General features: G+C 39.4%; 1 protein-coding gene across 6 annotated transcripts in view; it reads right to left on the reverse strand.

Moving 5' to 3' along the window:
• Positions 1–14285, reverse strand: part of arap2 (ArfGAP with RhoGAP domain, ankyrin repeat and PH domain 2) — a 226188-nt gene that overhangs the window by 154334 nt on the left and 57569 nt on the right. For all 6 annotated transcript variants that reach the window (XR_015775777.1, XM_088073950.1, XM_042511854.2 and 3 more), the window contains exons 11-13: positions 12273–12472; positions 5391–5476; positions 3817–3999 (exon numbers count right to left, since the gene is read on the reverse strand). Coding sequence is in view for 5 of the 6 variants with exons in the window: in XM_088073950.1 (XP_087930076.1) it covers positions 3817–3999; positions 5391–5476; positions 12273–12472 (469 nt within the window). In the remaining variant the exon portion in view is untranslated. The remainder of the gene's footprint in view (positions 1–3816; positions 4000–5390; positions 5477–12272; positions 12473–14285) is intronic.

Below are 14285 nucleotides of genomic sequence, written 5' to 3' on the forward strand. Positions count from 1 at the left end.
GAATGTCAATGAGGAAATTGCTGGTATCATTGTCTTTGTTCCAGAAGAGACTCCCAGAGGAATAGGTTTTATATAGCTTTTATTTTTTTCATATTCATACTTGTGTAATGGTAAGTAAGTGTGACACAGAAGTGGAACGTGTCCAATGAGATTAGACTCAGTGTCCTTGTTTATGTTAAAAATACTTTTTTTGTGTGTATTTCTTTTTTTATAGGTTGCTTGTGATTTATTACTTTTTGTTAAGATAAATGGAAGTGATTTAAAGAGTGCTGATTTTTTTAGCACTCACGCACACACATAAAGGCCCAAGAGCCAGAAGAAAATGTTGGCACTGTACATTTTTGTAAAACATTAATGTCACATTTGCATCTTTCAAATGTATCATATCAACACTTTAAAGGTGTTTTAGTACATGAGCTGACTTTGTCATTGAGAGGTGAACTGTCAAGATGCCTGCCAAGCTGCAGACCAACACACAATAAAACCGGTTGTAAATTAGCAAGTTATTGCTGTGTTTTTAGCAACTTTTTGGGCACCAAACGTGGGTGTTTTGTAGCCAGTCGCCACTGTTTTTTTATGAGACAGAACCTTTCCTACTGTGATAGTGGCAACAAAAACTGTTCTGTTTTTTTTTAACAAAGACATGTCTGTGTTTTCTGTCGGTATAGTGCCACGAAAAGCTGTTATTTTTTTTAGCAAGACAAATTTGTGTTTCCTGCCAGGAAATTGGAACAAAAAGCAGTTTATTACTGAGACATCACTGTGTGTCTCACTGGAACAGCAGCACAAAAAACAGTTGTTATTTCACCAAAACATCTCAGTATTTCTAGTCGAGATGATGGCATGAAAAGTGGTTATTTTTACAGAGACATCGCTGCTTTTTCTGCTACTAGATTGACACAAAAAGCTGTTGTCTTGTTAAATAACAACCATTTTCCTTGCCATTAACACAGCTGGAAATGGAGCAAAAACATCACTGCATTTCCAGCCAGGATAGTGGCACGAAAATTGTCCGTTTTATTTAAGATGTGTATTTCCAGCTACAAAAGCAGTTGTTTTGCTGCTTTTTCTACTGGGATAGTGGCATGAAAGGTGGCTGTTTTTGCCAACACAACGCAACGTTTCCTGGTGGGATAGGGCCCCCAAAACGAGTTATTATAAGCCAAAACATGATTGTTTCCTAACCATAACCGAGTGCTTTTTGTGCCTTAACCAAATGTAAACCACAGCACTAAAGTTTCAACGTATCCCTGGTTTGCAGCGATGTACAATGCCAACATTTATTCTGGTGCTTGGTTTACACACATACATGTTGAGTCACGGTGTGTGCAGTAGCTCTATGACACATTGATCCCCATCAAATCTGTTGAGCCCATTTATAAAGGCAGACTAGACACAGAGAAAGCAAACACAACCACCCACTTCCACTCTTTTCCTCTCTCTTTCTCCCTCTTACACACACACACACACCCCTCTCCACTGGCCAAACGCTTTTAGGCAGCCACACTCTCTTTGTCACACTTCCTCTCCTCCACCATCCTGCAAAAACACTCCCACTAGAACAGCAAATTCACACATCCTTAGTGGTGCAGCACACATGTTCACACGCCTGTACACACTACACACTCCCACATACACACACGCAAAGGCCAGCAAAGCCGCAATAAAACCAACCCAAGCGTTTCTGTTGTGGATCCTAATCCACTTTTCCACTTAGCTAGCTAGTATATCTCTTCCTTACTCGCCCCCCCACACCTCCTTCATTCCCTCTTTCTCTCCACATCTCCATCCCTCTCTTTCTACTCAACAAAACAATACGAGGAGGCTGATCTGCGTAAACGCTGACGCAGGTGGAAACAGTTTGGCGGCTCAGTGCTTTGTGCTTTTAAGACCCTCTCTTTTAGGGGAAGCCAAAGAACAGGCGCTATTTTTTTGCCGCAGCAATAAACCCACAACCACAAACTGGCAGAGGAGGCCTTAGCGTCAACCTGCTTGCTCTCTAGATCGATGCGACGTCCCTTTTGGCATTTTCAGAGTTATAGCGCGGTTTTACTGATGGTCAAAGGGTCATAAAAATATGGACTTTTTCAGGTGGATTACAGCTGGCCGAGTGTTGCCATGTACCGTGCTTTCTTTCTCTAAGTACAGATGGACCTATTGTATGTGCTCACTTATCACCGCAGGTTGGTGAACTTCAGCTGCACTTTGCTCCAACCTTAAGAGAAAAATACTTAGGTAACTATGGGAAGAAAAATATATCCAAGGTCTAAAGTGGAAATATTAGTTGATGTTTCCCACTGTGCAGGTAGCAGGGGGTAACACTGCTTACTGTGGCTAACATATAACCGGCTCCAGATGTAATTTTTCAGTATTTTATGATTAAAAGAGCGAAAAAAAAGAGCTATAAACTAGACATAGTGCCACACGTTTGTAAGTCTCTGCCCACCAGTCATGTCGCACTTAACATTTACATCCATGTCTGTGAAAACATGGATGCTTCACACAGATTTCCCCCCTGGCAGCACAGAAGATCTTTACAAACAGTTTTTGGAGTTATGGCCAAAAAACATGTTTTAAGAGGTCACCGTGATATTAACCTTTGACCTTCACCGATCAGATTCTAAAGTTAAAAGTTAAAAATGCTTAAATTTAGCATTGAATATGTGTAAATAATGGCATCAACCTCAAACACTGCTGAAAAAAATCCATTAGCCATAACTGAGCACGGGAATGACCATAAACCTCAATCATGATGTTCAAAGGCCACATTCACGACTTTCAATATTTGAATAGGCGCCTGATTAAAAGACAACGTTTATAGCATATACATTTTACAAAAACTTGGCCCACAGTGCTGAAGTACATCCTAAATTAATTTTCAGGTTCCCAGCCTTCATATAATGTTCACCACTTCTATGTGGCATCTACTGCTGACCTGCTCTCTCACTCTGAATACCCCCTGCCCCCCTTGAAAAAGACAAAAATGGGTCTGTGGAAGGAAAGGGTGGACTGTTTGTCAGTGTAATATAATGTTAGTAATCAACTGGAGAGGTTTCATGTTGATACTATTTAGTTTTTTTACTCTATTCCCCTGTAGTGTCTACTCTTAAAACTAAAAGTCTGCAACGATTTTACAGCAGTAGATAGGTAGAAAATTTAAAGATATGATTGTCGTTTGTTGCAAGCCAATTTTATGCAACGTAACACAGCTAGGAGCTATGCCTATGTTTTTCAAGTGGCTGCTTTGACTGCAGATATTCTGACATATCCAGTCAGGTATACACACTGAATTTTATGCACACATTGGACAGATCCAATGTATTCTTGATATGAAATGCAGTACCAGTTAGAGAGAGCAGCACTCAAAAAGAAAAAAAAACTTCTGCCACAAGTCAACAGACTGATGTGTGCACTTAAATGCACAGTCAATGAAACACTAACCCCAACTGTAGTGTTGAGGATAACTTGACAAAGCAGCGACGGAGTCAGCAAGTTGTAGATCTACCATATTTGCGGCACATCTGCTTTTCTTGTTTACAGAGAAAAGCAGAAAAGACCTGCACAGATGTATACAATACACAGTTGTAGTAAGCAAACCAGTTTGGCATATGGTTGGAAAAGTGCTTTGAGTGGGTGTAGAATCAGAGGCAAAGCATTTTCTCCTCCCTGGTAAAAAAGTGATACTCTATGGATGGTTAAAAAAGAAAGGAACATCTCTGACACCATTTTACAGGAATTATGGCAAAATACCTAAAACAAATATTGTGTCTATAACGTCAGTTTTTAGTGTTTTTAATGTGTATTTATAGGTTGTACCCAGTTGAGCTGCTCCAGGTCATCAAAGCCCTCCAGGTCCCTGCAGTACTTCCTCTCTCTGTACTTCCTGCGGATGAACGTGGCACGCTGCTCCGCCGAAGCCCCGCTGTAGAGTTCCTCCTCCAAGGGAAGATTAGCAGCCCAGAAACTGTTAGCGTTCTGGTTCCCGACCTCCAGGAAGAGCTGAGGGTTAAAGGGACACGCAGGAAGACAAATGCAGGTGAGAATCCTTTGTAGATGTATTGGCAGGATTTAACTGCGTGCATGAGCCTCCACATTCAGGGTTTAAAATCAACATCTCCAAAGCCCTGAATCGATATCGTCTTGGCAATAACACCTATTTTGTTTCACGGTGTTACTTATTTAATTTTACTTTAGTTTATAAACACTTTGAATGTAAGCAAAAAAACTTTAGTTAATTTTAAGAAACGGGACGCCACAAATCCAGGATGTGTCAAACAGTTTTGACAGTCAGTGCGTTTACATGATATTGGAAAAAGTCAAATTATTTTGCCTAAAACTGGACTTTTAAAATAAATGTAAACCAAAATGTAGTCCGCCTGAAATCATATTGGACTAACACCCTAAAAATTCGATTGGAAGTCGAGCTATTCTGACGAGTAAAGACCTCTGTCAAATTTTAACTGGACTTGGCGTTCTGCGCGTGCTCCTCGTCGTCCCACCGGCCTCCCTTAGTGGTTAGGGATAGGAACTGTTTATTATTTATGAGGCAGGAAGGGGTGCTGCAAAACAGATCAGTCATTTTTTATTTTTAATTTGGCACTGAGGAGGGACTTGTATTTTTGATTTTGGCTTAGGTGAGAGACATAAAACTTGAAAAGGTAAGTGAAAAGAGTCCCACAACCCCAGCATGGAAGCTAAGCAAAGCACTGCTGTGGATGTAGCTGCAGCAAAACATATTTTAGCCACCCAAAATATCCATATCAGTTTAGGTGTACACTATGTTTGAATTGTGTATCCTCTTAACTTCCACAACAGCTGATGGAGGCAGCTGCAGATCAGTTTTTCTCAATGGAGTCTTTAAATCCCCGTCGGTAAGAGACCGGCGAGAGCTCGTGCTATCTGCACGCCAGTGTTTACATGCTACGCGGAGGCCTTCCTCACGCACAGCAGTTTTAAATCTGACAGAGGGGCTTGTCGCTCGCTGCTAACTTCACAAATCTCTCTCTGTGTTTGGGGGAGGCTTTCACGAGCTCTTGTTGGTCTTGGGTGAGTGCGCATACGTGAAAGCAGCTCCAAAAATAGGAGGTACACGCTATAACATAGCTAAAAACATGACACCACTGACATTTTTCAAAACAACTTGACACATCAGGGCTTCAGGACACTTGGATTACTTAAGACGAGCAGCGTTTTGTGATTTTTTTAATGTATTTTTTTTAAGTGTGAATCCTGGTCGCCATTTGCTTCAATTGTTTGGGACATGAGTGCAAAGCCTTTCGCTGAAAATCTCCGGATAATGACTGAATTTTCTTTTTTGCGTGAACTATCCCTTTAACACTAATACTGTGCAAAAAAACCCTTCATATCCATTGTAAAGAAGCAGGATGTACCTCCACAAGCTCATTGCTCCAGATGCTGCTGTCCAACTTCAAGCTCCGCACTTTTGATATACTCGGGCCGAGGGAGCGGTGCTGCCCTGGTGCACAGGAAGACACAGACATCAGAATGAATTCACAGAAACACAAACACCATCAGAAATTCATACAACCCTTTCTCAATTAGATATAGTAAAAAATGCATGGCTGTCAGGCTGCGCTTTTAGCTCCTGAAGTCATATGAAAAAAAAAACCCAACTAAATTAACATGTACATATATGCACAGAAATCTTCACAGTGTGCGCACAAACACACCACATGTCAGTGATGGAATAAACAATAAACAGGCAGTTACAAGACGGAGAAACAGAGCATGACTGGAAGCTCGTTCTCTCACTCACAACAGACATATTTAGTCCCCTCAGCACTCCTAATTGGAAATGAAAGCACAGAACGAGGGCCATTAATTGCTAATGAATCATGAGTAATTCATTGTGTTTGTGGGTCGGCCTGTTTATTTGGGTGAACGAGAGGCTTCTAGGGTTGCTTATGGCCAAAGACAGAGCATGCATGCATAATACATTAGGCAGAAACACGCTGTATGTGTGAATGTGAATTATTGTCCTGTGTGTAAAGTTTTAATTTTAGATTTAGATTTGGCATGATCTCATTACCATCGTCTATGCTCAAGTAGAGCAGCTATGAATGAAAATGTGGGGCCATGAGCAGAGAAAAGGCCGTCGTGACACAGATCTAGAGAGCACAGACAACAGAAAAATCACAGAAATATTTGTCATCTAGGATATTAAAACGAGAAACTAAGTAGAAAATCATTATTGATAACTAGGAATTATTATTTACTCTTTCTGCTTTAGGAATACTGGTGTTTAAAAATGTTTATACTGAGCAGAACAAACCATAAAATTAACTGACTGGTCTAATTGCTACCAGATTGGATTTTGAATCTGATATACCAGATCACATCCCACTGTGGTTGGGTTTTATGTGACGGAGAACACATTAACGTCAGGGGACAGTCCCCATCTTCCTGACACAATAGTTCTGAACCCATATTCTTTACTACATAGAGCATTATACTGCTATACTACCATAATTATACAGTTTATAGTTTTAATCTATATCTAATTGACAGAAAAAATGCTGGCATTGTACATTTCTGCCAACCTCAGATACTTTGCATTTGCATATTATTAGATATGCTGGAACTTTACATTTCAGTAATTTCATGATTAACTCGTGGTTGGGTTTAGGCATAAAACTCACTTCATTATGTCTCAAGAAAAACAAGCTTTTTGTGTCACTATACCAGCCTTAAAATCATCAATGTCTTGTTAAATAACAATCAGTTTTCATGCTTAAAAAGCTGCAGGAAAAACAGCAAAGGATCCCAAAAAACACCCGTTTGGTGCCAAAAAAGCCGCTTAGAACAGTGGTCTGCAGTTATCTTTAAAAGCCCAAAATTATAGCCAAAATAACGCAATGCATGTTTTTATGCTTTAATGGCTGTACGATCAAAATCTGCAGTTTGAATGGGTTTCAATGGCACTTTTTTTGCACTTTTGCAGCCTGAATGTAACAATTTTGTTTACACAGTGAATTTTAGACTTACTGTAGAAGCTGAGCTGGAAATTCCAAGATTTAACAAAAATACATATTATCATGCAAATGTATGCCATATGCATGAACACAGCCATAATTATCCAAAAATTAAGAATGAAAAACGTGTGAAATGCTCCAAACAGTCCTTAATTGTTCAGTTGCTTTAAACATCTAGTTGTGGGAGATTTTGTGGCATCCTGCTCCTTACATAGATAGAAACTGCTCACTGGAAACTCAACAAGTCTTAGTTTCACCCCCCAAAGTCATAGCCTTGCAATATCAAGGCAACAACTTCCCCCCCTGTTACTGATTGGCTGGAATAGTGTTGTGTGGCTCGGTCTGAGTCACTGTTTGTTTTCTATTTACACAGCCAGTGTTGTGTATGAACACCAAATTTGTTTTCAGCACACACTCAAAACAGACGGCTAGCAGACAGTGAGGAGATATTTGCTGAATTTGACAAAAAGTTTGTTGGATTTAGAACTGCTGACTGCACCTTTAAACAAACATCTGGGGTTTATTTGCCATTTTTTGTTTACATCTCACAAACAACCATAATATAATGCCTCTATCCAAACTGGCCTGTTCTCAGCGATGCTGTAAATGTCTCAGCTGAGCCCTGCGACTACAAGTAAAAGATGTTTTCTTCTTCCCCTAGGTTGTTTCAAATATTTTGCAGGCAAAGTTCACATTAAACTGGATGCATTAGTATGCCCATACTTAAATCTGACTTGCCCAGTCCTAAAAGTCACACCGAAAAGAGAGAAATGATTACAGCCTTTGAGACCACATGAGTCCAGCTCGACATATAAAGGCCAAAGAGCAGGACTCAGTCGCTTTTTCATGTGAGGCAGTGAAAATATTTCACTGTGGGCGCCTGCTTCGATGCTACGGACACGCTACATCCGCTGAGCCATACAGCACCACAGGACCATTTTCACTTGTGTAAGGGTAATGAAGCTGAAACAAAGTGTGCATGCGCACAGTCCACCGGGTACACGGTGAGATCCACACATATAAATAGCCTCTTGTAAATGTCTTCATCTTTCTGATGGCACCAAAATAACACACAAAAGGGCAATCCCATCACAGCAGCTTTCAAACATAGAAATTGCCGCACATACTTAAGGATTACACCCCCCAATTAAAAACTTTCCCAGCGACAGTTCGCAGAGCACTTTTCCACCCCCCCCTTGTACTTGTGCGGCATCCCCCCCCCCCACTCAGTGACGAGTCAGAGGGAAACAAAGCGAAGCAATGAGCACTGCATTTGTGTGTTACCATGGCAACTGTTGCCAGCAGATGAGACCACAAGTTGCATCCTAGTTTAGAGGAGTTTGTTGCAATTACATGTGTGGAGAGCGGCCTCCGAATCTTTGGAGTGCTGTCATTTCCTGAGGTTGGTCGAGTTCGAGGGAGAGAGGGTGAAGAGACGGAATAAAAGTAACAATGTAGAAAGAAGGACAGCCTCAATTACTGGGAAAGTAAAGTTAGAGAGGGATGTTGGTTTGACCAGTTTAAAGGTTTGAACAAGAGCTGAGGTCTTGGGTTAAACACAGAAGAGAAACACCAAAACCAACAGGAGGAGGAATGTGTTAATTTTACCCCTACCCCTTGTTGTCGAGTGCCCATTTACCCCTCAGAATAGTTACAAGGGTCAGGGGACAACCCTTCAAGACCCTGATACATTATCAATAATTGACATAACAAATGCAACTTTGGCAAAAATGGTATTGTCAAAATGACATTTGCAATTTATCTGATGGAGAAAGAAAAGCATGGACGCTCATGATTCATTTACAATTTAAGTATCACGTTATCAATCGATCAAACAAGTCATGTCTTTCAGCTCAGCTCACCAGTAGACATCAGAGACTGGGCTTTGGTGGTGCGTGCTGTGCACTACATACAATGAGTGTATTAATAACATGAGTTTAATAATAACAGGAGCACCTGTATTTATGACAGTATTGAAAAACATATATTTGGAATTTCTTATTACTGTCAATGAAAATTGTGATTCACTTTTTATGACAGCTGGATGTGTCACTCAGCAGCTGCTCGCAAAGATGTTAAAAAAAAAAAAGAAATATTTGAAGTTGATAATATGTCAATGCTATGTTTTAAATATTATTGTGCTGCCCCCAAGTGGCCAAAAAAATCTACGAGTGCAGACCAGCGTTTTATGCAGATTGTTTTTGAAAGCAGCTGATTGTTCACAGCAATTGTTCCTGCTGCAAATAGACACTGTATTTTTTGTAAATAAGGTTCTCTTGTAACAAAAAACTCAGAAAAAGAGCTGAAAAGATTAGTCATTAACTGATGAGTCAACTGAAAGAAAATAAATCAGCAAACTATTCTAATCTGATCAATTCATCGTTAGTCTTCTCTCAAGCAAAAGTATCAAACATTTGCTGGTTCAAACTTTCTAAATTAGAGAATTTGCTACTTTTTGTGGTTAGTCATGATATTAAATAGAGTCTTTGAGTTTAAGATTCTGGTTGCACAAAAGAAAATTACTAAATACGTAACTTTTGGCTCTGCAAATTTTAACGCACATTTTTCACTAAATGATAAATCAATTAATTGAGAAAATAAACGGCAGAATTTTTGATAAAAATCAAAATCATGAGTTGCAGCACTACTCAGAATATGCTTTAAGTAATGAAGTCTCTCTATCTGTGTTCTCACTTTCTAATACAAAGAAAAGAAATCAAAAACATGCAGCTGATTGGAAATGTGTGCCACATCAAAGTGAATTAAAACACACGAGTGCTACAGATTAGTTTTTAAACAATTTCATCCAGGTTTCTGTATGATTGTCTTTTAATAATTACAATAAACACTGATTTTCTTTTTCCATAAAACAGACAATAATGTCAAGTCTACGCAAACAAAGAGAGAATATTACAGTTTCTGAAGCTGCTCCCCGTCAGCGAGTGAAGCTACAGACTATTAAAATTCATTCTGTCTTGCCATAAAAAAGTGGAAAGCCAATCTGGGATCATTTTTACCATTAGCCTTCTCATTACTTCTTTCCTCTTCCTCTTGTTCAGCATTTCTCTTTATTGTCCATGACATGGGAGCGCTAATTAAAAGCATGAGCAGTCATTGGTATTCCAAATGGACCACCGCCTAATTTAAGGAGAGCACAGTGTGAGGACAGCTTCCTCGTTGCAGATATTCACCCTCTCTCGCCCGGCGTGTCGACAAAATGTAATATTAAACACCCCTGCAAATGAAATCATTTAAGGCTGTTTGAAAAGGGATGTTGGATATCTGATGCGTACCAATTACATGGGCTTTGCAGAGGTGAGGTGAAGAATCGCATTAAAACTTATGACTCTGGGAGAAATCTCCAGCCTGGAGAAGATCTGCAGGGGAGAAGGAGGAGTGTATAGGAGCGTGGAGAAACTACACACCGACCACATATCCCTCTACATCAGGCATGGCTGCTGCTTCTCTCTAATCATGTTTAGCGGGTCAAGAGGCAGTTTGGGATCCCTCAAGTTCTCGCCCGTGGCTTAATCTTTGTTGTCATTTCATCTGAGCCATCCAGCATTGCCAAATAGATTAGAGAGTCCAGAGGCCAGATGCCAACTCCCATAAGTGGCTTATCACCTGAGAACTTATTCCAACAGAGCCTCTGGGGCTGAGCACACACACTCACACACAGTCACAAACAAACCCGGGACCACACACACACAAATTAAGAACTAAGTATTAACATATTTTTACATGTTTTTGAGACTTGCTCACAACTTTTTCTACTCAGCATGGTCTCTTGATTATTCTTAATAATTTTCAAGCAAGTTTGGTGCAAAAACTATGTGATTATTTAAAAGTAAATAAGAATAGACACATGGCTCTATTGGCAAACCTACAATAATTAATTCTAAGGGTGTAAAGAAAACTTTGGTTCGTACACTGGATTAGGAGTCACGGTTTGGTGTGAGTTTGTAACAGTGTTTAAAAAAAAAAAGAAAAAAGTATAAGTTTCATTAAAAAAACCAACGCTTTATAACCCCCCAGATACAGACACCAGAGGCACCCTTTAAGTCTCTATGAGATGCACTTGGCTTTCAAGTAATTCCAATGTAAATCAATCTGTGACGATATTTGACTTTCATAGCAACAGATGTAGTATGAAAAGCAAGAAAGTCAGTGATGGGAAGGAAGGAGCAGAGGTGAATGGGTCAAACAAACACAGACTTTAAGCCAGGAGACTGCTGTTTGTGTCCTGCGTGAAACCAAAAACAAGTGATATTTTAGCAAAAAGTCAGTCACATATTGTTTCTTTACCTAACCAAGCAGCCTTCTTACCTAAAAACCCAACAGTAACCATTTAAAAACTTTATCCATGTATTAACAGTGGGTTTCTCCCAGGAGACAACTGTGCATCATATATCGATGCTAAAGACAGACACAGTCTGCTGGAGACTGAGGTATCATTTTGCCCGCTGGCAACTTTGATAAACGACTTTCACTTAAAAAATATCGAAAACATTTTTGTATTATACACTGTATGGAGAGTTAACACTTTCCTAAAAAGTATCAGGTCTATAGGCTATAAAACTGAAAAGCATTTGTTATGCTATGGAACTGGAAATATCAATTAACAATAATAGTTATTCACTTTAAATTTAAAAAGAAAAAAAAAAACTAAGAAAAATAACCAAAGTCTAACCAAAACTGACAGAGCCTTGTCTCTTTTCTCCTAAGAAATAATTAGGAAATTATGGACTAATAAAAAAAAGTGCTCCAATTATTTGTTTCCTATCTTGAATAACACAATATTGAGTCACACATATTAAATTGTCTACTTAAAATTTTCTTGGAAAAAAATTATATCAACACTAACACAATAAACTAAACCTGAGCCAAAATAACAGATCTTTGTCTCTATTTTTTTCTATAATTATCAATATCAATATGATATTAAATGATTTTTTCCAGGAAACTTTCCAACAATTTATTCGAAAAAAAAAGGACCAATTAAATAATTGCAATTTTTTCTTGTCTTGTTCGTTATGTTGAAAACCCTCAGACTTGTCTTGCAACAACTCAGGGGTCTTTAATAACTACCATATGAAGGTGTGTTGACATGCTGCTTCCTTCCAATCACACACTGCTGTGTGTTGGCGGGTGTTTACATGAGGGGGGTTGTTTATCAGAGTGCACTGTGAGCACAATATGTTGTTTACTTGCATCCAGCATGTGTGTGAGTCCATCAGAGAAGGAAGCCGAGAGTGAAGCGGTGTCTTGCGTGCCTCTTACCTGCACACTTCTTGCAGACGACCACACCCAGATTGATAGACGCCCACTCCGGCTGCGGGGCGCGACAGTCGGCGCAGGTCCTGTTGGCCTCGTTGAACCAGATCTTCTCTGCCACTTCATAGTCGGAGAGTGTCTCAGCGATCGATTCCTGGACCGCTTCAATCCACTCCTCCTTCTCCCGTTCTGACTCGGCCGTGAAGCTGCAACAATTGATTTTTTGCCCCCCACCCCAACACATGGCTCACTGTTATTGATTTGATTTGAGAGAGCAATTAAACAGCATAGTATCGCTTGGCAGGGTTACGGGGGTGTGCAGTATTTGGAGTAGTTTTGGGGGGTAGCTGAGTGTGTGTGTGTCTGTGTGTGATTGCAATAGATTTGGTGAAATTGATAGGGGGAGAGGGAAGAGGGGGCGACGGGGCAGGTAAATCAATCTGTCTCACCTAGCACCACTAAAATCTATAAAGTGCTAATGCTGGGTATTTTTTTCAGGATATTATTTCTATATTAGACTCGGGGAAAAAGTTGAGAAATGGTGATGGAAAAAGACTATAAAGCCAAAACATTTACAGCTTCAATATACATTAAAAAAGTCATGTTTAACACTCTTGTTCCATCAGGACCTGCATCAAGAGCTCTGTCGGCGTGAAAGTGAGAAAATGAAAGAAGTTAAGGGCTGACATGAACGTGGTAAAACAGGTGATGCTGCTATTGACACGGCTGCAGTGGAAGACTGAAAGATTTTATTCCAATACAGCACGATCAAAAAGCATCGTCACATGAAGATCATTTGTCACTTTTAACTTTTATTAACATTTATAAAGTAGTAAAAAATAATTTGCATGCAAATAGTTATTTATAGCAATTATGCTATATTTTCAAACTGATTTTGACGTTTTTGCCCTATTAGGGTGCAACCTTACAAGTACAAAAGTGTAATACTCAGCATATCACAAAATATTTAAAACCATAATAATATGACTTAAATATTGTGATAATAGTGGTGGGATCATCAAAGCTCCTACAATATGCAATTCTCTCGATACTTGAGTCGCAATACAACATTATTATGATTTTTATGGTTTGCAATATACAGAATATTGCAATAAAATAGGCTATATATTTTGATATTTTATTGCATGTTCCTAGAGAAAAACTTTATGGTCTGTTTTATCGAGTAAGTTAAAGTTTTAGTCTGTTTATCTAACTTCAATAATTTTTCTTGCAGCAAAATGTATTTAGTGACTTGATAAGCAATTGATATTATTATTATAGCAGGCTACCAGAAGTTTATTTTGTATTTCCAGGATCAATAATTTATACAATAGATGACTGATACTTAGCATTCATGTATTGACACAACTTTGCAACAAAAAATATCCAGATACTATGTGGTATTGATTACTGTTCCCCCAACCGCTATGTGATAATATCATATGGGGCCTCAAGTAAATGGTAAATAGACCTGCACTTGTATAGCACTTTTCTTGTTGTTTTATAACACTCAGAGTTCTTTCACACATTGACCTATTTGCACATGCATTCAGACACAGACGGCACGGGCATCGGGAGCCATTTAGAATTCAATATCTTGTCCTAAAATACTTTAACTGCAGGAGCAGGGGTTTCACGAACCCTCTGATTAGTGGGAAACTATCTCCTCTCACCACAACCACCACACCGAATCCAACACTTGACCTGAAACGCTGACTACAGGCCGGATCTTATCCCCAAATATGAGCTGAACAGAAGCAAATCCCAGCAGCCAAAGCTTCAAAAAGCATTCCCAGAGGAGTAGAGGCAGTTAGGTGTCCACATACTTTTGGCTACATAGTGTGTTTTGGAAGAGCATATTAAAAACATGCTAAACTGGCGTCATCTCTTCTACTAATAAAATCGATGCAATGAGTGAGTGACACCACCCATATTTCATGTGCACACACACACACACACACACACACACACACACACACACGCAGTAAATGCCTGAACAGTCACAGCTCCCAAAATTCA

Source organism: Plectropomus leopardus, chromosome 23 (genome assembly GCF_026936395.1).
Source record: "Plectropomus leopardus strain MGB_pleo_1.0 chromosome 23, ASM2693639v1, whole genome shotgun sequence".
In the NCBI taxonomy this organism is placed as follows: Eukaryota; Metazoa; Chordata; class Actinopteri; order Perciformes; family Serranidae; genus Plectropomus; species Plectropomus leopardus.